At 35.7% G+C, this 27214-nt stretch overlaps 1 protein-coding gene across 11 annotated transcripts in view; it reads left to right on the forward strand.

Moving 5' to 3' along the window:
* R3HDM1 (R3H domain containing 1) overlaps positions 1–27214 on the forward strand; it is a 180952-nt gene that overhangs the window by 99222 nt on the left and 54516 nt on the right. For 7 of the 11 annotated variants that reach the window (XM_046659030.1, XM_046659033.1, XM_046659031.1 and 4 more), the window contains 10 exons: positions 113–221; positions 312–407; positions 2880–2917; positions 3001–3051; positions 3158–3384; positions 5759–6013; positions 9262–9413; positions 12725–12826; positions 15350–15643; positions 21694–21817. In XM_046659030.1, the coding sequence (XP_046514986.1) occupies positions 113–221; positions 312–407; positions 2880–2917; positions 3001–3051; positions 3158–3384; positions 5759–6013; positions 9262–9413; positions 12725–12826; positions 15350–15643; positions 21694–21817 (1448 nt within the window). The remainder of the gene's footprint in view (positions 1–112; positions 222–311; positions 408–2879; positions 2918–3000; positions 3052–3157; positions 3385–5758; positions 6014–9261; positions 9414–12724; positions 12827–15349; positions 15644–21693; positions 21818–27214) is intronic. The other 4 variants (XM_046659034.1, XM_046659032.1, XM_046659035.1 and 1 more) reach the window with 4 other exon arrangements.

Here is a 27214-nt window from a genome sequence, read left to right on the forward strand (position 1 = left end):
CTATTAATGGCACTAGTGAGTGATAGTTTTTATTACTTTTCATAAAATATTATATTTAACTTTTCTCTAAATATTATGTATTATCTTTTTTGTTCCCCTGGGTATTTTTTAGACCTGATCAGAAATTTAATGAACATATTAAGGATGATAAAGGTGAAGACTTTCAGAAACGATATATCCTCAAGAGAGATAACTCTAGCTTTGACAAAGATGATAACCAGGTAATCTAGCACAATTAGAGTATTTTTACAAGTGCAGGACTTATACTAGCAAATCATTTTCCCAAGAATTAATTGTTCTTTTTTCTTTAGATGAGAATACGTTTGAAAGATGACAGAAGAAGCAAATCTATAGAAGAAAGAGAAGAAGAGTACCAGAGAGCTAGAGACCGAATATTTTCCCAAGATGTATGTACTGACTGATATTTAGGTCTTCATGTTAGAATTTATGCTAATTGCATCATAGAGGCTCCTCTAATCTATTGATCACATTTATTTTTAACTACATGTGTTACTTATAAAGTCACCTTTTAAAATATTGAGATCTGCCTTGTTCATGTTAATAATTTAATAGCTTTTTATGTAATACTACGTTGCGTTATAAATTTTTCAGACGTGGGAAGCAGATAGACTACAGGAGTAGTATGTTGGACTGAATAGATATTTTGTGTAATATTTTTTCTTCCAGGATTCTCACAGACGTGAGATTTGTAGAACATTAGTTACTGTCTGCAAAGTCATGTGCTCTAAGTCCTACTTGTTAGTGGGTTTTTCCTTTTTTTTTTTTTTAAAGATTTTAATTTTTTCCTTTTTTCTCCCCAAAGCTCCCCGATACATAGTTGTATTATATTCTTCGTTGTGGGTCCTTCTAGTTGTGGCATGTGGGACGCTGCCTCAGCATGGTTTGATGAGCAGTGCCATGTCCGCGCCCAGGATTCGAACCAACGAAACACTGGGCTGCCTGCAGCGGAGCGCGTGAACTTAACCACTCGGCCACGGGGCCAGCCCCTAGTGGGTTTTTCTTGATAAATAACTTGTTTCTTTTAAAATAAAGCTAAAGCTAATTCGGGGCCAGCCCAGTGGCATGGTGGTTAAGTTGACCAACTCTGCTTTGGTGGCGCAGGGTTCGCAGATTCAAATCCTGGCCACAGACCTAACACCACTTGCCAAGCCACACTGTTGTGGGGTCCCACATGCAAAATAGAGGAAGATTGGCACAAATGTTAGCTCAGGGCCAATCTTCCTCACAAAAAAATAAATAAATAATAAAGCCAGTTGAAATTTTAGACTAATATTTGTTTTCCACTTTATAAGAGATTATACAAAAGAGATCTGTTAAGTGGCCAATTATTTTATGCATAAGTTTGAGAAGAGAATTAGTTTGGTCTTACCAATATCTGCTCTGTGCAGTACTCGGCACCTTTCAAGGATATATGAATGTATGTAATTTGTGTTGACACTGCCAGATACAGAAATTTCCTCTGTATAAAAAAACAAATAACATTAAAATCTAGACTACCAGTTGAGTTCAGAATATTCATTCAACAAATCTTATTGAACATCTACAGTAGGTGCTGTGCTGGGCACTGGAGAACATATTCATGGACAGTTATAATAATTTATCCCCCAAACAACCCTATATATGGTAGATATTATTGTTATTTTTATTTTACAGATAAAGAAACTGAGGCTCCAGGAAGCTAAGTAAGCTAGCCAAAGATCATACAGCTAGAAAATGACCCAAGTTGGGATTTCAACCCAGGTCTTCTGAACTCAGAGCCTAAGCTAGATGTATTTCTCTATCTGGTTTATAAGACAAATGAAGTCTCTACCCTTGCTGAGTAGCCAGCTAATGGCAATATGGTGATTTGTGTAGAGTCATAAAGGTAATATAGGCGGCACAGCAGAGAAGCACCACAAATAATGGGACATGGCACAGAAGCACCATACATCAAAATTGAGGAGAAAGAAGGACAGTTAGGTTCTTCAGAGGAGACCTAAAGGAGTGAAGTGTTCCAAGTAGAGGGTCAGAATTTGCAGAGGCCCGGAGATAAAGGAGAACTTGACACATGAGGAGTCGAAAGATTCGGAGTGGTTGGATTATAGTGTGTGTGACACAGGAAGTAAGGAAAGGTTAGATTGGAGAAATAAGCAGGAAGCAGATGACTTGATCTTGAAAGCTAGTTAAGGTGGTTGGGCTTTTAACTAGGGCAAACGTCAGCAAACTTTTCCTATAAAGGGCCAGATAATAAGTATTTTTGGCTTTTTCATACAGTCTTTATTGCAACAGCTCAGATCTGCCTTTTTAATGTGAAAGCAGGCATAGATAGTACGTAAATGATGGGCGTAGCTATATTCCAATAAAACTTTTATTTGTAAAAACAGGTGGCTGGCCATAGTTTGCTGACCCCTGTGCAAGAACATCAAGGAGCAATTAAAGAGGGAAGAGGAGTGATCAGATTCTGATCGGATCAGAAAGACATTTTAGAGAGATTGCTAGGACTTCTCTTGTTTACATTGGATGAAAGGGGCAAAAACTCGTAGCTGAAAAACTAGTTAGAAGACTGTTGTAATAATACAAGGAAAAATGATGGTTGCCTGAGCTAGGGTTAACAGCTCCAGAAGAGTTTGGCTGTAAGCTGCATTGAGGCATAGCTGCTTGTTTACTGCTACAGCCACGGGCAAAAGCACCGGTGATCAGAATATTTGTCGAGTAAGTAAAGTGAAATCACAGACTGGTGTATACCTTGAATATATAATAATGAAAATGGGTTCATTTTTGAATATTACTACGCATGATTTTTATTGTCATCATTGTTTACAGGTGGCATTATGTATCTGACAAAAGCTCAACTTTTTATATCTATTCTTTCTTTTTAGTCCCTGTGTTCCCAAGAGAATTATATTATTGACAAAAGGTAAGGGAATTTTTAACATTTGTTTTGGTAACTGTCTGACTGATGCTAATAAAAATAAAAATGTCTTATTAAAATGCCAACAGACTCCAAGACGAGGATGCTAGTAGTACCCAGCAGAGGCGCCAGATATTTAGGTATTGGGAGCATGTTCTCATGCAGTCTTGAAAAATTTAGCATTTTTTTCTTTATTCTCTGCCTTTTTCTCGATTAGCTTTTCAAAGTTTTATTTCTAAATTACAGGGTCAATAAAGATGCTTCCGGGAGATCAGCAAATAGCCATCAAAGCAGCACTGAGAATGAGCTGAAGTACTCTGAACCACGACCCTGGAGCAGCACGGATTCAGATAGCTCTCTCCGAAACTTCAAGCCTGCTGTAACAAAAGCCAGCAGCTTCAGTGGAATTTCAGTCTTGACAAGAGGTGATAGTTCTGGAAGCAGCAAAAGCATAGGCAGGCTTTCAAAAACAGGTATAAATATCTGTCTGGAACTGTGCAGTCAAAACATTTGTTTCGTTAATGTCTTAGCTCGTTATTTATCATATGTGGCTTCTGTAATTATCCTAAGATACAGAATTCCTACCAGCAGTGCATTGAGCACCTCCAAAATACTTAAGAGGTAATATGTTTATTGATATTTGGGTTTCATTCTCTTTGGGAGAGAGAGCAGTGTACAAACATCAATTAAAATAAGAATCCTCTATTGTGACATAAACTTAATCAGGCTGGTTCAATGAAAAGTCATCTCATGTTTGAGTGTCCAGAGGTGGTTGGAAATTCTTTGTTGCTTATTTATAGTTGAAAGGCATGGTTTCTCACCTAGGACTACTTAACAGTGATTGCATTTTCTATGATAAAATTCTTCATTTGTCATTCAAACAATAAATAAAATTGCTGAGAGAGGTCAGCCCAGTGGCGTAGCAGTTAGGTTCATACATTCCGCTTCAGCAGCCCAGGCTTCACCAGTTTGGATCCGAGGTGAGGACCTACACGCCACTTGTCAAGCCATGCTGTGGCAGGCGTCCCACATATAAAGTAGAGGAAGATGGGCATGGATGTTAGCTCAGGGCCAGTCTTCCGCCACAAAAAGAGGAGGATTGGCAGCAGATGTTAGCTTAAGGCTAATCTTCCTCAAAAGAAAAAAAAGAAAAGAAAGAAAAAAAATTGCTGAAGAGTTTTTGAGGAATTTAAAAACTAAAGTAAAACAGAATGATGGAATTATTATGAATGAGTGGAAATTTTAATAACATACTCATTCTCCTAGCTTCTTTGCTTTTAGAGTATGTAACATTTAGGCTCATAACATTTCTCTTTTCACTTTCACTAACTGGCTTCAATACTAAAGAAGCTCACATCTCTTTTAAGGATCTTTTATTTTTATCCCAAAATGAGCATGAAAGTCAGCAGAAGAGGCACTCTCTGTTTAGCCTGTTTGGGTTGTACAGATACGGTATTGTACAGATTATAATTGAAGGGAGAGATGTGTATTTGAAGGTGACAGTATTTTTTAGCTCTTGACTATAGTCAGTGCTTTCGGTTGTTAAGGCTTTGATTGGTATTTGTCACCTTTTTAACTTACAGTGTCGATATTAAAAATGTCTTAGTGTATATGATAGAATATTGCTAAAGATAGGTAAATTTTGTGAATATAAGGAATTTGCATCTGTACCTAATGGGAATTTATTAGAAAAATGGCCACTTAGTCATCCTAACAGAAAAAAACTACTCATGAATTGTGGGAAAATCATTTAGACACACTGCCAAATTAAAACATTTGAAGAACATGTGCTATTTATAATCTGTATTATCTTCAGAGATGAAAAGAAATATTATTTAACTCTTTTAATAAGAAAAAAGATCTTTTATATAGTTCTTGTCATTAGTCATTTTGGCACAACTCAAAATAGAAATTATCCTTCAGAAGACACTCTGTATAGTGTATCATATTTGTTTATTTCACTCATTAACTGATTGATTTTCCATCTGAGTCAACATTTTTACTTAAAACCTAATTAACTATATACATCCTCAAAATCTTTTCCTTTCTTTCATTGTCTGATTTTCCACCTTTACCTGTTATACTGAAAGTCAGTGACATTTTCAGTTTCAATGTAATAGAAAATAAAATAGATTGCAGGCACGAAAGCAGTTAAAAATAAATTATCAAATCAGTTTATTGAGTACAGTGAGAAATAAATTTTAAGCTGATACTAATATAAGTACTTGGAATATTTTTCATGCTCTCTTTGTCCCTTGATTTGATAAAAAATTGAAAGTTTACTTTACATTTTAGTAAGATGCTATGATTATGAGCTGAAAATGAAATTCTGCAATGAATCTTGACAATTGTTTCTCTTGATAAAGAATTTATCATTTTTGTTATTTTCTACACTACTCTTAATCTTTCTGTGTTCTTATAGATAAGGGGTTTCTGATATAAGAGGTTTGGGGCATTTGGCTGTGCTAAGTTCTTTTTCCTGGGGGAAAATTATAATCTGTATATTCCTAGGTATTAATCTAAAAGGTAAAATGTACATAACTTTGTCCTTTTGGGAATGTGGGTGATGTGCTTTTTGTGGCTGTCTGTGGCTGGTGTTATTATAAACTTGCTTAAGTTGCATGTTTTGGCTATGACTTCTCTGACAACTTACGTGATCAGTTTGCTGTTATTAAACTTGTTCATGGTGGGGAGGGGAAGCAAAATTGTACAGTAAATCAAAAATAACCAGTGCTTTTTCTGTGGTAACTGCATGTTATGCAATGTGAATTTTATTGTTACATATTTGAAACCTGCATTTTTATATGAGATTTAAAAAATCCATATTTTTCATTACTCCTCCCCTAGGTTCTGAGTCTTCTGGTAGTGTAGGGTCATCCACGGGCTCTCTTTCTCACATCCAGCAGCCTCTTCCAGGTACAGCTCTCAGCCAGTCTTCTCATGGCGCACCTGTCGTCTATCCAACTGTCAGCACTCATAGTTCTCTTTCCTTTGATGGTGGCCTAAATGGGCAAGTCGCACCTCCTAGCACTAGCTTCTTTTTGCTTCCCTTGGAAGCGGCAGGCATACCACCTGGCAGTATTCTGATCAACCCACAAACAGGTTGGTATCCAGAAAAAGGTGTTTATTTCAGTTGAGATATCAGGAATTATCTTAAAATTAAAGAATACATATTAAATGTATTTTCTGTATATGTGTTGTCAGCTTTTTAATTTTTCATGAGTAATTAGCATTTTCCCTAGAATTTTAATAAAAACATTTATGCTAAAAAATATTAAAAGACATTTATATCAGAAAGTATTTTTTGTGGCATCCATGACATCATCTTTGAGGCCAAAATAATGGCCTAACTATACATAAAAAAACAATTCAGGGGCCGGCTCCATGGCCAAGTGGTTAAGTTCGCGCGCTCCGCTGTGGCAGCCCAGGGTTCGGATCCTGGGCGCGGACATGGCACCGCTCGTCAGACCATGTTGAGGTGGCATCCCACATCCCACAACTAGAAGGACCTGCAACTAAGATATACAACTGTGTACGGTGGGGGGTTTGGGGAGATAAAGCAGGGGGGAAAAAAGAAAAAAAGATTGGCAACAGTTGTTAGCCCAGGTGCCAATCTTTAAAAAAAAAAAAAAAAAAAATTCGTTTCCTAGAAATGAGACAACCACCTTTGAAAGAGCTTTATTTGATAAAACAATTTTTATCTTGGGGAAAATAGTATGCATTTCATGAAGAAGGAGAAAGTTAAGAGCTCTTACTCATTATATAGTGAAGTGCAAAGAGCTTATAGGTAATTGTCCTTCTAAATATGTAATTGTTTTCTACTGAGGAAATACTAAAAGGACATCTTGTTAGTAAAAGAAAACAGGTAGTCAGTATGAATTAATATTGACAACACATAATCTTTGCAATTAGATAATTTGCATTTATTGAGCATCTACTTTGTGGCTTGTACTATGTTAGATACTTTAAATACATTATTAATTATCTTTTTAACAGCCCTGTTAGGTGAAATCCCCATTTACAGATATGGAAACCAAACCTTGGAGAGATTAAAAAGCTGCAATCATAATACATTTCATTATGTATATTGGCAAAAATGACTTACATAAAGAAAACGTGATTTTTTTAAAAGATTACAAGAAATCTTGGTTTCTATTCAAAATAACGTAACCCAATCGTTTGGTAAGATAATGAAAACAACCTTAAATCATTTGATAACCTTCCTTAAAACTTCATAGACTTAGGGGCCGGCCCAATGGCGCAGTGGTTAAGTTCACACGTTCCACTTCTCAGCGGCCCGGGGTTCGCCGCTTCGGATCCCGGGTGCGGACATGGCACCGCTTGGCAAATGCCATGCTGTGGTAGGCGTCCTACGTATGAAGTAGAGGAAGATGGGCATGGATGTTAGCTCAGAGCCAGTCTTCCTCAGCAAAAAGAGGAGGATAGGCAGCAGTTAGCTCAGGGCTAATCTTCCTCAAAAGAGAAAATATCTATTTTACTTCCTGTTGTATTTTATTCAAAACACATTAGTTAGTATGTTTCTGGTAACATGAAAGATTCAGTTGAGTAGGTATTGACAGAGTGAAAAACTGATCTACTTGAAACTGAATTGTATTCTTAATTTTAATTGAGTCCAAAAGTGATCTCTTGGCTTTTTGAGAGCAGCGTTACAACTCATTCAATGTTTTTTAGACAGTCTTTAAGTTACTTTTAAATGTGCTTTCACTCAAATTTTCTCTACCATTTTTTTTCAAAATTATTTGTTAATCAATAAATACTCAGTATGACTTGTTTTTAGGTATCTCTAACCATCACATAAATTATCAGGAAACTGAGGAGAGTAATTTGATTTTGGAGGACTTTTCCCACTTGATAGTAAGGGAACAGTGTATTCTTCTCTCCCAAATATTATTTTATTATTTGTCATCAGTTTACAAAAAAAATAGAGATTTACCATAGAAGAAAGGATTTTTTGAAGGCACTTTAAGCAAATATTCAGTCAAATTTCTCTTATTTTCTTCTGTATTCTTCCCATTCCAAATGGGTATCATAGTCAGTGGTCAGTTTATTTCACATAGCCCTTTCTTTTTTAAAAAATAATCTGGTGTATAGTAAGGAAAAATACTAATCTTTGAATCTCTTTATATATATACACATTGAAAAAAGTCTGGAAGAAAGTATCCAAATTGTAAACTATGAGATTTCGGGGGACGTATTTTCTTTTGGATCTCTATTTGTCAGTTATTTTCCCATAATAAAAATACTACTTTTATATAATAAAGAAAAAGTTTTTCAGAATATATGTGTTAGAGAAAGAGAGTAAATTTATTTTGCTTAGTTACTTAAAATATCCTCCCAATAGGGGCCGGCCCCATGGCCGAGTGGTTAAGTTTGCACACTCTGCTTCAGCGGCCCGGGGGTTTCGCCAGTTCAGATCCAGGGCACAGTGCTAGCACCGCTCATCAGGCCATGCTGAGGCGGTGTCCCACATGCCACAACTAGAAGGACCCACAACTAAGATATACAACTGTGTACTGGGGGGCTTTGGGGAGAAGAAGGAAAAATAAGAAATAAATAAGAACAAATCCCTAAAAAAAAGTGTGTGTATATATCCTCCCAATAATTAGTAAGCAATAAGAACAAGCCTCAAAATTAATACTAAAGTTCTCCCTAATTTTATCTCCTATCTATGAGTAAAGTTCACTGGAATTAAAAAGAAATTATTTTAGGAAATTATTTAGAATTTAAAAATTATTTACAACTTTTTGCAAGTTAGAAGTCATAAAATAAGGACACTGCTGTCAAGTCCACAATTTGAAATTTGAAACTGTCAACCATTTTAACTTTCATGTAGATTTAATTTATTGAATACCTGTAGTGTGGCCTGTAAATTAGATATTTCTCACTGCCTAATAGAGGCCAGTTAATAATTTCTGAGTATCCCAAGTGAAGCATGTTTTTCTTCAAACTGAAATGTATTGCATTGCCACTGGACCACAGTCCTATAACTGAATCCCTTGAGCAAAATGTGTTTCAGAATTCAGAGTTTTTTGGAAAATACAATGTACTATAAAACGGCTTCAGTAGGTTCTGGAGCAGCACCCCTATAGTAAAACACTGCAGCAAAACTTTTGAATATTTACTCTAAGTGGGAAAAATAAAGACTATTAATACCTCATGTAATGTCAGACTTGGCTTCCCAAGCCAAGGAAATCTTTTGGTTTTCAGAAACTTGAGGCTTTTGGAGTTGTGAATAAAGATTGTAGAAATGTGTTGTAAATTGTTAGTAGAATGACCTATTTTCAATCTCTATTGTAAACGATTTTTTTCCTCCTTTTTTAATTTTTCAGGTCAGCCCTTCATAAACCCAGATGGGAGTCCAGTTGTGTATAATCCTCCTATGACTCAACAACCAGTTAGAACCCAAGTGCCTGGACCTCCTCAGCCACCTCTGCCACCCCCACCACCTCAACAACAAGCAGCTAATCACATTTTCTCACAGGTGCACATATCCACGATTACATAATGCTAAGTTCACCTGCCTTTGCATATTTGGGACTAAATTCACTAATTATAATTGAGATAGCCTGAGTAAGTATCTCTTAGAACTTTAAATATTCTCCACCAGCGGTGTCCCACTCACTCCTCATAGGAAGAGAAGTTAACTTCAGGGGCTTTTCAGCCAATAAATACAGAATATATATTGGAAAGAAGGGAATTTTATATCTCATGGGCCTGTGTGGTGAGTATTTTATCCCCATTTCATAATAGCAAGAAGTGGATGATAGGAATAAAAGAAAACACTAAGATTGTTCATTATCCCAATAAGCAGTGAGTTGGTTTAAGAGTCAACAGATAAGCAGTCAGAAGAAACTGAGTTGAGTTGCTCAAGTTCTGCAAGGTGCTCTCCATTCCACCTGCCCTAGAATGATAGAGGCAAAAACATTCTGAGTTAGAATTACCAAAAGCACAGTTATTAATATTTTGAATTTGGATATAAACACTTAGAGTTTACACATACATTTTCACATTCAGGCTTTTCCCCTATAGATGTGTTATTCATCCTTGCAGAACTTGATTTATACCAGTGTAAACTCTTATACTTTCATTCCATCTGTTAAAAATTGTGTAACATATTAAAGACAGTTTGTACAGTTATACCTCTTTTTCCCTGTAAGACTATCTAAATATTCCTCTAGTGAGGACATGGGAATTTATATCATTTGTATTGCAGGGGTGAAGAATGTATGAGCAGTTTGATCAAGTTCTCAAATATTTTGAAAGTCATGAAAATAATTGTTCCTCTCGCAGTTAAGACTTCTGATACTGGGCAACGCAGTTTATCTAAAGTAGAAAGACCTCTATGGTTTTGATGCACTTCTAAGACCACCAGATGAATTCATATAGGTAGAGTGAATTGCCTAAAACTATTTCCAAAGACTCCCATATCCACTTCCCAGCCCCATTTTATTTCATACATCCAGGTAACATCTTAGGCTACAAGAAGTGCCCTCCCTGGCCTTCTCTGCCTTGGCTTCATTCAGCCTTGTCCTGGAGTTTCCCTTTCCTTTTGCTGTCATGCAGTTGTCTTTGCAGTGCTGTGTATTTCACCAGGAACTTTAAAAGGACTGATTTTCATTGCATTTCATTCAGTGGAAATAATGTTAGTCTGGCAGCTTCAAAAAGTTCTAAGGGTTTGTCTTTGGTTGTATATCTCAGATTATTATCTCTTAGAAATAACTTTATCTGATTTAGTTATAAAAGACAATCCTAAGTGAAGGTGTAGACAGCTTAGTTTAGAAATAGATGCCGTAATGGGCTGTAATTTGAAACCTTGGGGTATGCATCAAACTCCATGGCTGATTTTCCTGGCATTGCTTCAGGTGTTTCTGATAATTCATCCTCAGATACAAAAACAGAGAACTGATGAACAAATGATACTCAATAGCTATCTTTTGCACACTAAGGTAATCCATCCATGAAATCTCAAATAACCAAACAAAATAATGCCATGGCTTCCAAAGCCTTAGGACAGGCTACGTTTCTTGAAACCAGTCACTTTAAGTGGATGTTGTTTTGCAGCCAGTTGCAATTTAAGTAGGAAAAGGGAGTTGCTAAGGTTTTTTTCTTTCTAAGTGGTGTCAGAATTCCACTTTGATCGGCCAGTCTTCTAGCCCACATTTTTCTCATTACTACTTGACACTCTGGCAGGCATTCATTTATGCCATTGGTGCTCATAGAACTCTTCTGTCTTTTATCTCCTAGCAGACTAAAGGTTTTGTTTCATCTGACACTTACATAGTAGGTCAAATTGTCTGGAAAAAAGTTATGTCTTAATGGTTGTCTGACTTAATAACACATCGAATAGCCTCCCCTTGGAAGTTCTAAAGCTATCGCGCCTCATTTAGTATAATGCATGCTGCCATCCATTAGAAAGCCTACTAATTTCTAGTCAAGAGGTTAGTGAGGAACCAGTGGCTACTCTATAGGTCTTTCAGCTTTTACTTTTTTTAGTACTTTTACTTTAATTCTAGATTTTTTGGGATTCTAAGCTAATCTAAGCCTTTGATTTTTTAGAAACTCTTGTGTTGATTTTGTGATAAAGGTGCAACTCATTATACATCTTAGTTCTCACAAGAATTTCTCCTTATTTAGATTACTCCCTGGGCAATCTTACTCATTTAGGTAATTTTACATTTTTAAAGTCTTCTCTTTGGAAATAGTGTCCAGCAGGAGATTCGTGTGTATACATTTTAACCAAAAGTAAAGGATTTTCATTAGATAAAATTACCTGGGTTTCTCCACTGCTTACTTACACAGCTGTCTACAGATCACTTAACTTACCTGCCTGATTTCCACCTATAAAGGGGATTAAGATAGTCTTTAAGCCAATACGTACATTACCCCTCTGTAATAAACTACAGAAATGTAAAATTGAGAGAATAAATCAGATGTCATTGTTAGCCTCTTGATGGCCAGCTCTATTCCCCAAGATTTAGAAATGATTACAACATTTTTCATTTTTTAAAACACCTCTTTTTTGAATGCCCTCAGGAAACAAAACTTTTTTTTTCCTGAAATGCAGAAGTATTTCATTAGTGGAAAAATTTCAAGTAACCACTTTCTCGGCTCCTAACATGTGGTCTCAATAGAAATTTTTAGTTATAAGAAAAATGTGTTTATCTTCCTTATATAAAAGAGATCTGTGTGTGTGTGTGTGTGTGTGCCTGTGTCTGTATGTATGTGTGTGTTGTTCTTTAGGCTACTCTTAATGGTACCCACAGTACATTTTTCTTAAAGAATTGCTAAAATTTAGACACTTTGGTTCCAAAAGAGTATCTAATCATGCTTTATCGAATTGAGAGGTTAATTGGCATTCTTTAAGTTATTACTGTCTGATAATAAGAATGAGTGAAGTTTTTCTTTTATTCTTTAGTGTTATCTTATTAAGGAGAGCAGCCCCTTTATCAAATCAGGAAGTAAGGAGACGTGGTTTTGCTTTTACTGACTTAACCCAGGGGTCTTGGTTAGATAATAGGATTTGAAATGTCTAAAGTACCTGTTTCAGAGACTCTGAGAAATATTTTTATGGAAAAGCTTATCTTTCTAATTATGTATTAAATTTAAGTATAGGTATGTTCTCAAGAATTTTACCATGTAGAGTTTCTTCATTTAGCAATGTTTTTATTGTTTCCTATATTGTTCTACTTAAGGTGACTTTATAAATGCATTTAGACTATTGCCAAAAAAAAGTGTTCCATTTTATGCAATTCTTCTGACATTAACGTTGTTTGCCAACCTGTTATTTCTTAGCCTGTTCGTCCTCTGCAGTCCTCTTCACAGCCTGTTCAGTACTCTACAGTCCCTTACCCATCCCCGCTCCTGCCAGTCTCACCCACCCAGCAATACTCCGTGGTACTATATCTCTATTCACCTCCTGCGTTGTTTCTGTGGATGGATGTGTGCTGAATGCTCGTGAATGTGATTATGTGATTTGATCTTTTGTGATTTTTTTTTTAAGTCAGGGATGCATATATACTGAAAAAGTATTTCTAGCTTGTATTAGAAATAAATTAATTTTTTCTCTTCCATAAAATAAGTTATATTGGCTTACTACAGTTATTTTATAAACCCTAATCTTTTCCTGAAGATTTATATTTTTATAATAAAATATATTTTATAATGAAGTAGTTTTCAGGTCGGCTATTCTAGGCCTAAGATATTTTAGCTACTTTTCTCATTGAGGTCAGTGCAGGTCTGTGCAGTCCTGGGGTGGCAGCTCAGCTGTCATCTGGGTTTAGGCTTTCTATTCTTTCTGCAGTCCCATGGGTGCAGTAGACTTAGTACCAGTTATTAGGGTGAATAGGAGATTACAACTGCGTCAGACATGCTTCTAAATACATTTCCAAAGAAGAATATTCCTAGATATTTGATCCATGACTATAAAGTAATGGTACCCTCTTTAATTCAAAGGATGCCCCAAGTTTATACTTCTCTATAAAAGCTCAGGGCCTCCACTGCCATGTGTTCTCTGTGTGACCATCTATAGTTACTAAGCATATGAGACAATAATGTAAAGTACCTCCTGCACAGTGCCTAACATGAAAGAGGTATTGAATAAATGTTATTTCCTTCCCTTAAAATGAGTCTCCCGGGCCAGCCCCAGTGACCTAGTGGTTAAGTTTGTCGCGCTCTTCTTTGGTGGCCTGGGTTTGGTTCCTAGGCATGGACTGTATACCACTAGTCTGTCAGTGGCCATGCTGTGATGGCAGCTCACATACAAAAAGAGGAAGATTGGCAACAGATGTTAGCTCAGGGTGAGTCTTCCTCAGCAAAAAAAAACAAGTCTGCCTAAGAGCCGATATACTTTTTTCAATGATGCTGATATTTTTCAGACTATATGGCTATCATATTTTTGAAACTGCTTTCAAATTAAATTATAAGCTATATCTTAAAATCACTTGACACTTTAGAAACGTTTTGTTTTATTGGGGCTGTTTTTGCTTTGAGCTGAGGGTAACCTTATTTATCAGCCTTGGCTCTGAGTGATTTTCAAAAATCACTTCCAGTCTGAAAAAATGAAATTTTGCTAACATTAAGAAGGTTGACAACATTAAAAAGAATAGCATAAAAGCCTCAAAAATGTTTAGAGAAATCGCAGATTGTTGGAATAAGAAAATGACTTTGCCAAGATGACTCTGATGGTGGTGATAGTTATGGTATCTCTTTTTAAAATATTTGATCATGTTACTTTGTAATTACAGCTAGTAGGTATATTTAGGTATATTTTTCCCTTTTGAATCTACTCATTGAATTAAGTGAATAGTGCTGGAGTATGTCAGAGCAACCATTTCAGAAAAATAAAGCCATATATTTTCAATCATTAAATCACGTTTTCCTTTTTCAATCCCTTATCTTCTCCATTGCCTTAATTTACTTTGCAAAAACCAGGAGACTATAGAAATTATAGACATGTCAACTTTGATCTGACAGCTTAATTGCCACAATTTTTTAAGTAACCTTTTTTTCAAATTTTTCCCTTTAACAAAATTGGTATATATCGTTGTCAGTCTGTAGCTCCTTGGGAGCAGAGAAATGCCATTTTAACCCCTTTATTGTCATTTCAGTTAATATTGTCTAGACTTGTCAGAACTGGCCCTTACACTGTTGAATTAGAGAAGCATTTGTCAGATGGCATATAAATCATAACCCTATCTTGGCTGGGCACCGTTGGCCTGCTCACCAAGCAGCGAAAGCAGTAAGAAACTGCCATCTGGATTACATTTGTCTAACATCTGACTTAAGGAACAGACTGAGAAACACTAGGGAAGAATAGAATTTATGGCCAAATTATTCTTGAGAGATTAGAAGACCAGGGTGCATGGATTTTATATATTTTATTTAATTCCTGCTAGTATATTTGATTGATGTGATAGGAATTACAAAGATGCATGGAACCTGAATCTTGCCCTCTGAGAAGAGGAGCAATGATTTAAAGCGAAAAGTGATTAGTACTGTGCCTTGCTACTTACTGGTCTTTGAAGACCTTTCAGAAAATGTTAATTGTGTAATATAAAAGTGTTCAGTTTCCCTTCCACGTCCTAATGTGCCTTTAATCTTCATTTAAATAAGTGTCTTTTCATTTTTTATTGTGGAATGTTGTTATACTCAACTCTTTTCTGCATGCTATACATTTCCATTAGATATATTTCGTAAGTAATTTGTAATGAGGACATTGTAATAGTCCTACCTTCATGTCTTAGAGTTCTAATTTTCTTGAAGCTGTTCTTTTATTAGAATGTGTCTGTTGTAGATGTATGATTTCCGTAATATATACCTACTGCAACTCATCTTAAAATGTATGAAATATTTTTTTTTCATAAGTCTGGTCTCCATATGGAAAACTTACTGATTTCTGACTTTTCTCTTTTTTAACAGGACAACCTTGGGTCTCAGTTTAGCCACATGAGTCTTGCCCGCCAGCCATCTGCAGATGGTTCTGACCCTCATGCCACCATGTTCCAGTCCACTGTTGTTCTTCAGTCTCCACAGCAGTCTGGTTATATCGTGACGGCAGCCCCTCCACCACCACCACCACCACCGCCTCCTCCTCCTCCTCCTCCCCTACCTCCTGGGCAGCCAGTCCCTACTGCTGGCTATTCTGCCTCTGGTCATCCTGTCAGCCAGCCTGTGCTCCAGCAGCAGGGATATATTCAGCAGCCCTCACCACAGGTACATTGGTTTGTCATCTTTTCTCTCCCATGGAATCCTCTCATTTAAGATCAGCTTTAACGTTAGACCGTGTATTTTTAATTTCACATGGAGAGAATTTGTAAAAATGTGTAAACAAGCTTGTTGTCATCTTCCCTTCTCTGTAGATTTTGTAGTGCATGCTAGACAACCACATGACAGGTAGACACTTCAATAGGATGGTTAAACCTTGTGACCTTTGACTTTCCTTCTGACTCTGAGAGGTTTGTTTTGTTTTATTGAGCTTAAGAGAAACCAATAAGGTAAATGCATTATAAAAATAAAATGATGCATTTCAAGAAGGAGATCAGTTTGGGAAGAATTAACATTTTAACTCTATTGAATCTTCCAATGCAAGAACATGTTCTCTCTCCACTTACTTAGATCTTCCTTAATTTTTCTTAACAGTATTTTGTAATTTTCATTATAGAAGTATACATATATTTTATTAAATATATAGTACTTAATGTTTTTAAATAATATTCTAAAAGAGATTATTTTTAAATTTAATTTTCTGTTAATTGCTAGTGTAGAAGTTGATTTTAGTATATTAATCTTGTATCCTATGGACTTTCTGAATTCAATTATTCTAGTACTTTTTTGTAGACTGCTTAGGATTTTCTACATAGGTTATTTCTACATACATTATCCTTTTCAGTCTACATGCCTTTTCTTTTTCTTGCCTTGTTGCATTAGCTAGGAGCTCCAATGTTGAGTATATTTACAGCCCAACAGGTGGAAGTAAAATCCCTAGAATCGGTGTATTAGCTTAAAAATAAGTTTTGAAAGTACATATTCTTCCTTGTTTCCGATCTTAGGGGAAAGCATTCAGTCTTTCACCATCAGTGGTGATAATATCTGTGGGGGGTCTTTTTGTTTTTTTTTTTTTAAGATTTTATTTTTTTTGTTTTTCTCCCCAAAGTCCCCCAGTACATAGTTGTGTATTCTTTGTTGTGGGTCCTTCTAGTTGTGGCATGTGGGATGCTGCCTCAGCGTGGCCTAATGAGCAGTGCCATGTCCGTGCCCAGGATTCAAACCAACGAAACACTGGGCCGCCTGCAGCAGAACGCGCGAACTTAACCACTCAGCCAGGGGGCCAGCCCCTCTGTGGGGTTTTTGTACATGCCCTCTATCAGGTTGAGGAAATCCTCTTGTTTCTGGTTTGCTGAGAGTCTTTACCGTGAATGGGTATTAAATCTTGTGAAATGGTTTTCTGCATCTATTGAAGTGATCATGTGATTTTTTTTTACCCCTTTACTCTATTAATAGCGAATTATGTTGACTGACTTTTGAATGTTAAATTAACCTCTCATTTCTGGAACATACCCCACCTGTTCATGATACCTTTTTTATATATTGCTGGATTCAATTTGTTAATATTTTCTTAAGGATTTTTGCGAGTATGTTCATGAAGGATATTGGTCTGTAGTTGGCATGTGATGTCCTTTTCAGGTTATAGTGTCAGGGTGATACCTAAAAATGAGTTAGATATTGTTCCTTCCTTTATTTTCTAAAAGAATTTGTGTAGGAGTGATACTATTTCTTCTTAAATGTTTGCTAGAATTCACTAATAAATCCATCTGGATGAGGAGTTTTTTGGTGGGGAAGATTTTAAATTACATATTAAATTTCTCAGTAGGTACAGAAGTATTCCAATTTCCTGTTTCTTTTTGGATCTGATTAGGTAGTTTGTATCAATTTCATTCATGTTGTCGAATTTATTGGCATATATACCCTTATTAAACTTTTAATATCTTTAGGATCTATAGTGGTATCACCTCTGTAATTCCTGATATTGGTAATTTCAGTCTTCTCCCTTTTCCTTTATTAGTTTAACTAGAGATTTATCAATTCTGTTGATGTTCTTCAAAAACCAACTCAGAATTTCATTGATTTTATTATTCATTTTCTATTTGAACTATTTCTGCTTTCGCTGTTATTATTCTTCCTACCCATTTTAGGTTTAATTTGCTTGTTTCTAGCTTCTTAGGTAGAAGCATAGATCAGTGATTTTAGATTGTCCTTCTTTTCGAAAATAAGCACCATCTTAGCTGCATTCCACAAATTTGGATATGTTGTGTTTTGTTATCATTTAGTGCAAAATATTTTCTCTCTTTTTTGTGTGTCACTTTTTTGACCCATGACTTATTTAGAAGTGTGTTGTTTAATTTCCACATATTTGGGGGCTTTCTAGATCTCTTATTGTTACTGATTTCTATTTTAATTCCATGACCTCAGGGATCCTGTTTAAGATTTCAGTGTTTTGTAATCTGTTGAGTCTTATTTTTTGTCCCAGCATCTAGTCTCTTGGGGGATGATTCATGTGTACTTGAAAAAAATTTGTATTCTATCATTTTAGTGTTTCGTGGGTTTTTTGTTTTTTCATTTTTTTAATTGAGATAAAGTTTACATAACGTAAAATTAACCACTTTTAAGTGAAAAATGCAATGACATTCAGTACATTCACAATGTTTTGCAGCCATCACCTCTCTCTAGTTCCAAAACATTTTCATCACCCCAAAAGAAAACTATGTACCCATTAAGCAATTGCTTCCCGTTCCCCTCACCCTTCCAGCCTCTGCAACCACTAATCTGCATTCTGTCTCTATGGATTTACCTATTCTGGGTACTTCGTGTTAATGGAATCATGCAATATGTTACCTTCTGTGTCTGGCTTCTTTAATATAATGTATCAGAGTTAATCCACATTGTAGCCTGTATCACTACTTCATTTCTCATATTGTCTGAATGATATGCCGTTGCATGTACATACCACAGTTTGTTCATCTTTTCAACTCTTGCTGGATTTGCAATCAAATCCATCTTTTTCCACCTTTTGCCTATTGTGAATAGTGCTCTTATGAACAGGTAGGTACATATATTTGTTTGAGTATCTGTTTTCATTCCTTTGGGTATATACCTAGTTGTAAAATTGCTGGATCTTATGGTAATTCTGTTTAACTTTTTGAGGAACTGCCGAACTGTTTCCACAGTGTCTGGACCATTTTATATTCCCACCTACAATATGTAAAGGTTCCAATTTCTCTACATCCTTGCCAGCACTTGTTTTTTACCTTTTATTATTATTATTATTATCATCATCATCATCATTATTACTATAGCCATCCTGTGGGTGTGAAGTTGGTATCTCGTTGTACTTTTGACTTGCATTTTCCTAATGATTAGTGATGTTGATCATCTTTTCCTGTGCTTCTTGGCCATTGTATATCTTCTTTGGAGAGATGTCTGTTTAAATCCTTTGCCTATTTGTAATCAGGCTTTTGTCTGTTACTGAGTTGTAAGAGTTCCTTATATATTCTGGGTACTAGACCCTTATCAGATGTGTGATTTGCAAGTATATTTACCCATTGTGTAGGTTGTATTTTCATTTTCTTGATGGTGTCTTTAATGCACAAAAGTTTTTTAATTTTGATTAAGTCCACTTTATCCACTTTTTCATTTTGTTGCTCCTGCTTTTGGTGTCATATCTAAGAATCCTTTGCTAAAATCCAAGGTCATGAAGATTTATCCCTATGTTTTCTTCTGAGTTTTATGGTTTTATCTCCTATATTTAGGTCGTTTTTCCATTTTGAGTTAAGTTTTGTATATGATATGAGGTAAAGATCCAGCTTCATTCTTTTGCATGTGTATGTCTATTAGTTTCAGCATCATTTGTTGAAGACACTATTCTTTTCCCATTAAATAGTCTTGGTACCTTTGTTGAGTATCAGTTGACCATAGATGTAAGAGTTTATTTCTGCACTCTCAGTTTTAAACTGTTCTATCTTTATGCCAATGCTACACTGTTTTATTACTGTATGTTTGTAGTAAGTTTTAAATCAGGAAATGTGAGTCCTCCAACCCTGTTCTTTTTCAAGATTGTTTCGGCTCTTCAAGTCTTTTGCAATTCCATATGAATTTGAGGATCAACTTTTCCATTTCTGCAAAAGAGGCCATTGGAATTTGGATAGGGATTGCATTGAATCTGTAGATTGCTTTGGGTGTTATTGCTATCTGAACAATACTGAATCTTCCCATCTTACATGGGATGGCTTTCCATTTACCTAGATCATCTTTAATTTCTTTCATATTCTATTGTTTTTACATTTAGTATTCTCTAAATGTGAGTTGAGTCAATGTGATTAATAGCGTCTTTCAGATCTTTTACATCCTTATGTAATTTTTGTCTGGTTCTATTAATAGATGATAGTGGATTTGTCTATTTCTACCTTAAATGCTGTCATTTTTTAATAGTATTTGAACCTGTACCTTATATTTATCATGTCTTCCTGATATATTGCTTCATCATTATGAAATGTTTTTCTCTGTCTTATCTTGAAACTTATTTTATCTGACTTTAATATAATGGCTTCGTCATTCTTTTAATTAGCATTTAAATGGTATGTCTTTTTCCATCCTCTTATTTGCAACCTTTGTATTTAAATTGTCTTTTACGTATAGTATGTAGTTGGTTTTTGCTGTTTTATCCAGTCTGATTGGAGTGTCTAGTTCTTTTATTTTTAATATATCTATGGGCATGGTTAGATGTAGGTATGTCACATTGCTATTTGTTTTTCATTTGTCCTATCTGTATTTTATTCCTACCTGCTGCTTTTCCTGCCTTTTGTATTATTTGACCTCCTTTAATGTTCCATATTATTTCTTCTATTGCCTTTTTATCTGTAGCTCTTTGAATCTTGTGTTTGTGTGGTTTCTTTAGGGACTATGATATGTATCTTTTGCTTATCACAATCTACTTGGAGTTCATATGAAACTGCAAGTAAAATATACTAGTCATTAGCAGTATAATTCCATTTACCCTCTCTCCATTGTTTGTGCTATTGTCATATATATTGCATGTACATACAATATGTATTTATAAACAAAAAATATTGTTATAATTTTTGCCATAAACAGTGATGTCTTTTTTTTAATTAAGAGGAGAAAAGAATGTATTATTTATACATATATGTACTGAAATTTATAGTTATGGAAATCAGTATATACCTATTGCTTTCTGATACCGCCAAGAAAAATTACGGGATCACATATGTATTGTGTCAAATGTTTCAGAAACAGAAGAATATTACAGTAAATTTAGGAGGTTTTTGGCTTACAAATGAATAGAAATTCTGTGCTTGGCTGGTTTCCAGATGAAATGGGCACTCTTTAAGATCTCCACAGATCTGTGTTCTTTTAGAAGTATCCAGTCAGAGGAGCAGAACCTAAGAGAGCCCATGAACCTAATAAAGTTGACTTACCACATACTTCTACATCACTGGATTAATTGTTTATTTTAGACCCCAAACTAAGTCAGATTAAGAGAAATTTATAACTGATATAAATAGCTCTGGAAGAAAAAATAAATCAAGCTAGTTTTATTGGCATTTTTTCCCAGCTTTATTAAGTTATAATTGACAAATAAAATTTGTATTGGCATTTTAATTTGCATTAGAAATGTGAGAAAAATCAAAGAATGGAACCAGTGCAACTGTCCCTTAGTTTGGGAATGGATAAACTGGCTTATTTACACAATGATTTCTATTCAGCAGTTAAATTGAGTGAGCCAGTGTACATGTTTCAACCAAGATAAGTCTCAAATACAATGTTAATTGCAAAATAAGTTGCATGAAGTTACGTGTAGTAGAAGTTTTAAAACATTTATAGGAATGATATACACCAACTACAGGATAATGCTTTTTCTGTGGAATATAGAGCAAAGGAATATTGGAGTGAGCCTTTAGCTATTTCAGTAGCGTTTAGTTTTGTAAAAGAGAGGAAGGAAAATCTGAAACAAATATGGCCAAAACATTAAAATCTACTGCATCTGATTGGTGAGCATACAGTATTGATAGGTGTCTTACATGTTTGGACTTTTTTTTTAAATTTTAAGTTCAAGTAAAGCTAAGGAAATCAGTTTTCAGGTGATTAGTGTTGAAAAGAATTATTATTCATTATACTCTTATGTTTCTCACAGAAAAAAATTTCCATTGTGGATAAAATTCGTTTTTTTCCCTCGATACTTATCCTAGATGCCAGCCTGTTACTGTGCTCCAGGCCACTATCACTCCAGTCAACCTCAGTATCGCCCACTCCCTTCTGTCCATTACAATTCCCATCTAAACCAAGCACTGCCACAGCCTGCACAGCAGACAGGTGAGTAGTATTTCTCAGGTCGTGAATTCTTAGCTGTGGGTATTGCTTTTTTTCATCCTGCTTTATTTCAGTCTTCCTATTAAGATGCTGTCACACTCTATCAGGGGTCTCAGATATGTGCATACATGTAGCTGTGCAGACCAGTGAGACTAAGAGAGTGAGCAAATCTTAGCACCCGCCAAGATACACTGCATTGTCAGGTTTATATGCTGAAGGGTTGGGAACCACAATGAGAAGATTGTCCCAGGCGGAGCAGGGTGATGAGCGACTTCCTGGTCCTCACTGCCATTGTGGTTGAAGCCTCCTTTGCGGCCTGGTAATTCATTTGTGGTAACAGCAAAAGAGGCGAGGCAAGTTGAGATGTCTCCCGAATGACTAACAAAAGCAAGGACCAAAAGAACCTTTGATGGAGACCTCTAACCTAGCGAGAGATTTTGATGTCTTAGTCTCACTAGGAATCCCTTTAAAAGGAATAGTGTTCTCACGTATCTTTTTTGTGTTTTTTCAATTTGCTGGTTGTATAGTGACAGATATTTTTAAACTAAATGCAGTCTAATACTAGGCATGTCAAATATATTAAAACCTAAAAGATTATTTTCCTTTTGCCCCTTTCAAATTTTCTTTAAGCATTCAATGAAAACACCTGTGATCTCAGTGTAAAAAGCTGTCTTACCTATTTTACTGAAATTATTTCTCTCTATGCTTCCCACCTAGATGTGTACTTCTGCCCCAGATGTTTGATAAGGTATTTTTTCAGCCTTTCATAACTCTAGGTATTAAAGTAGAATTTTTTTTCCTTTCTTTGGAGCCTTTTGAGCTGCTTGTCACCATTGGAGGCTCTCAGTCTATGTCAGTGTAGCCCACTGAGGCCACATAACCTTCTACCTCCAACTGGGCAGTTTCTTGCTCTTGATATGGTACAGAACTCTGAAGGGTTACTGCAGCTTCAGGAGAAAGACATCTTTCCTGGACAGTCTGATGAGAAGTGTTCTTGTTTCTCCTCACTTGTGCAGTCTTCAGTGATCGTTGTGATTCACCAGCTTCCTTTACCAGATATGATTTTTACTTATCACCCCTGCAGAAGAACTTCCAGGTCCTTAATCTGTTGCTCCTAGGGGTTGTCTTATACTTAGTATGTAGGTTCTTCCCTTTTTTGTATTATTGTGTTATTATTGTGTGTGTGACAGATGTTCTTCCAAAGGATGTTGAGTACAAACATTGGTCATTTTAGCCAACTGAGAATTTGTCCTGTGTCTCAAATATGACTCCCTTTACTTTCAGGTTTTCCTGAAGTTTAATAATACAGTCCACTTTAAATAATGTGATAGTATATGTTCTAATTTTGAAAGGCATCAAAAGTTGTTCTTTAAAATGGAAACATTGGTCATGACACTGCTCATTAGCTTTAAATACATTGTTGTTTTATTCTAACAGAAATTACTTTCTGAGTTTTCCTGGGCCTCAGTGACTGACTTTTCATATTGCTTTTGTCCTGATTTTTTTCTTCCAAAGTTATAATGCAGATTATAGCTAATGTCATGATCATGAAAAAAGAAACTTTCTTTCACTCTCCTCATTCAAATACTTTGTGTGACTAATTAACTTAGTTCATTAGTACACCCTAATAATGAGGCAAGCAAAGATCTTTTGTTCTATATTTGTGTGAGCGTATTAGTTTTGTTCTTTTCTGTGGCTAAATTTTTATTCCTCTCCATTGTCAAACTGCCTACAAAATTAAAACTTTTAATCACAGGTTTGGACCAGTGTGCTTATACAAATGTGTCTCTGCAAAAAATATTCCCACTTAGTGGAAAACAACTGAAAATGCCACCCCTCCTAATTGAGGGCCAAAATATGTGTGTGCCAGATAGCATGTGTTTATCATCAGTGATATTTTAATTGAGGTTTTCTAATGCTAGTTATGGTGAGACGGAAGGAAAGAATAAGTTAGTCAGGTTGTATCTGGATAGTACAGGCACAGAAAAGAGAATATGTCTGAATAGTTTTTGACATTGTGTTTGACTCTTAGGGTCAATCATCATATAGCACTTTATAACTAGAGTTTGTCCTTCAAGTTGTTTTATGTATTATCCTATTAACTTATGGCTTAAGTTAGTTGAATCTTATTTAGTCTAAAGGATAAAAGAGAAATAAATCCTCAAAGCATCCTTATCTGAAAGGGAAAGAAATTTTGTTATACTAATAAGTGTAATAGAAAATTTCCCTTTAAAGAGAAGTTCAGTAGTGCCAGTGCCAATTTTGTGTTTGTAATTACATTGAACTTTTTTATAGAATTAGTAGGATTTGAACTATTTTAAAAAGTTAACAGTTTAAAGACTTTTTTTGTAGTTATCTAATGGTTATTTTTTATGTCAAAGCTTACAGGAAAATGTGCATTTACATTTGTGTGTCCCCCAGTAGAAAAGTAGAATGCACTGGGAAATGGACAAGGCAGTGTTTTGTTTCTGATTTTTTTTTTTTTTTGGTGAGGAAGCGCCAGCCTCCCTGTTTTGTATGTGGGATGCCACCACAGTATGCCTGCTGACAAGTGGTGTTGGTCCGCATGCAGGAACTGAACCTGGGCCGCCAAAGTGGAGCACACCAAACCTAACCACTATGCCATTGGGCTGGCCTTGTTTCTGATTTTTTTCACAGATTTATAGCAATTTCCATCTCAGTAATTTATATTTTTGTGTGTAAACGTCATACTTTCTCAGTTTCTTTTTTTCCCTATTTGCCTATATTCCACCATCCCAATCTGATTAAACTTAGAAATGATTTGTCATATCTCTATTTTTTTTCTTGTCAACCATTTAGTTAAGAAGCATTTAGTCAAGCATCCTTTTATTACATAAAAGGATGAAATTAGTTTTTCAAATAATGAAAACATTGATAAATTTGGAACAATTTTTCTTCACTGAGGCACAAATAATTTTTAAATGTTTGCATATGAATTTAAAGACATTTTGCGCTAAATTAACAAACCCACTTGACGTATGAGCAATAGAAATGTAGGATTTCCTGTCATTTCCCCTTTTCGGGGTAGGGAGGAGGTTGGGGAACTATCTCAAGGATAAAATGCTTTGGTCTTCTGTGCGTGTGTGTGTCAGAGGACCACAATAGTTATCAGTCTCCTTGGCAGTAAACCTCCTGTCTGTTATGGGAACTGAACTGAAATGAACACTAACACTACTGCTGGGGAATGAATATACAAATCTTTTGTTATGAATGTGAAACTACCATGGTCATTCAAAACAAGGTTGAGTCACCCCCATCAACAGAAGCAGAAGAAATTCTGGCTACATAAGGCTTTTTGGATAATGTATAAGGTGAAAGAAAACAAAGTAGGAGTCAAATCCTGATAGCCCTTAATCATTTCTAACTGGTATTAGGCATATCACTTAAAGCCACTGGGTTTCAGTTTACTCACTTGCAAAGTAAGGCAGTTTTACTGTGTTGTCTATTGAAGCCTCTGTGTACTCTAAAATTCAATGATTCTGTGTGTCTATCTTATGTGAGTCATTTCTAGTTCAGACAGGTGGAATATTGGAGAACTGGTTTGCAATAGCTTAGGATTTACTGTCAAGAACTGGAGTCATAAGCAATGATTGCAGAAGATCTGGTTACTTGCCGTTGCAATGATAGGCATTTATTATCTTAACCTTTTATCATAAAATTACAGCTTGAATGCTATAAAGTATACTACATATAAGAAGCTGGTATACCATAAAGAAACCTTTCCTGCAGGTAGTAAGTATAGCAAAGATTTTAGGTTTGTGAGGCCCTGGCTGTTTTCTGTGTAGCTGCTTTCATTCTTATGACTCTTTTGAAAAGTTTGCAGCTTTACCATATATGTTTAATATTTTGCAATAATTGGCCTTGTTCCTGAGCTGTTGGATTCGGGGCCGTAGCACTGTCTGAGAGGTTTACATTTCTCACAGTGAACCGGTCTCTTTTTCAGCTGCTTCCTGGCTTCTTTTTACTCAGGTTTCCACTGCCTTTTTTTTTTTTTTTTAATGCTATATTAAAGTATTAACATTTGCTTATATTTTCCATTAATTGTAATGCCTTTTAATCATGCATCATACTCAGATATAAGGATTTGAATTTAAATGACAACCTTGGCTTACTGTAATTTACCTTTTAAAAATTTGTGAAAGCTATTGCTTTAATTTCTTTTCCAAAGCAGATTTGGATGGCAGATTTGATTTGGTTTGGAGCTTTTCTTAAAAATTGAAGGTCTTAAAGCATGCCAAAGTCGTTAGCAGAAGTCAAATACATCTCTTTCCCTATTGCTGCATAACTTTTTAGAAATATCATGCATTAAAGCATGCCATCAAATGGACCTAAGACACCTTAAAAGCATTTGAAGCTACCGAGGCTCTGACCAGGCATATAATTCCATTTTTTTTTTTTTTTCCCGAACTGATGCTGTATGCATGTGGGAAGCAAAATGACTGGAAAGCTAAGTATCACGGTCCAGCCCAGTGGTGTAGTGGATAAGTTCGAGTGCTCCTCTTTGGGGCCCGGGGTTCGCCAGTTTGGATCCTGGGCACAGACCCAGCACTACTGTCAGGCCACGCTGTGGCAGCATCCCACATAAAGTAAAAGAAGAATGGCACACATGGCACAGATGTTAGCTCCTCAGCGATCTTCCTCAAGCAAAAAGAGGAAGATGGGCAACAGATATTAGCTCAGGGCCAATCTTCCTTACAACAACAACAACAACAAAAGACAAATATCGTTTTAGTTTTTTAGCCAGTTAATAAATTCAAAGAATATCAGTGCATTATATCTTCAGTCTTAGCTTTCCAAATACCTCAGAACCATGTGGTTCCAAACTGATTAAGTTTTATTACCAGCAGACTGTGGTAGAGTGCTGATAAACCACACCATACAAGGAACATTTTAGGATAAACAGTCTCAGATGCTCAGATGTGGCAGCATTACAGGAAACAAATTTAAAAATAACTAGGGTATAAAAAGGCAAGCAAGGACGAAATGGCCCTATTGGATAAGCAAGAGAGGGCTGATATTGATAAGGGAGTTGCCTATGTCAAATAGGGACTCCAGGCACAAAGTCAATTTCTTTGCTGGCAACTCTTCACTCAAGTAATAAGAATTTTGTATTTATATTACTAGGTGGTGGCCCTGAGTATCCTTGTTTTTTCATTGATTCTGTCAGCGTTTCTTAGTATTGTATGACCAGTACAGATTCAGATATTGTGTAATACCTACAAATCCACCTATTTCCCTTTTCCCTTCTCCATTAACCTGCCGCCACTGAAATCTGGAGCCAAATGTATCTGGTAAGTACCCATAGATTTCCTTGAGTTGTGTGGACTCGTTCATGGGATCATTTAAATAGCTGTGAGCTATAACCTGTATGTGGCTATT

The sequence above is a fragment of the Equus quagga genome, chromosome 4 (assembly GCF_021613505.1).
Source record: "Equus quagga isolate Etosha38 chromosome 4, UCLA_HA_Equagga_1.0, whole genome shotgun sequence".
Classification (NCBI taxonomy): domain Eukaryota; kingdom Metazoa; phylum Chordata; class Mammalia; order Perissodactyla; family Equidae; genus Equus; species Equus quagga.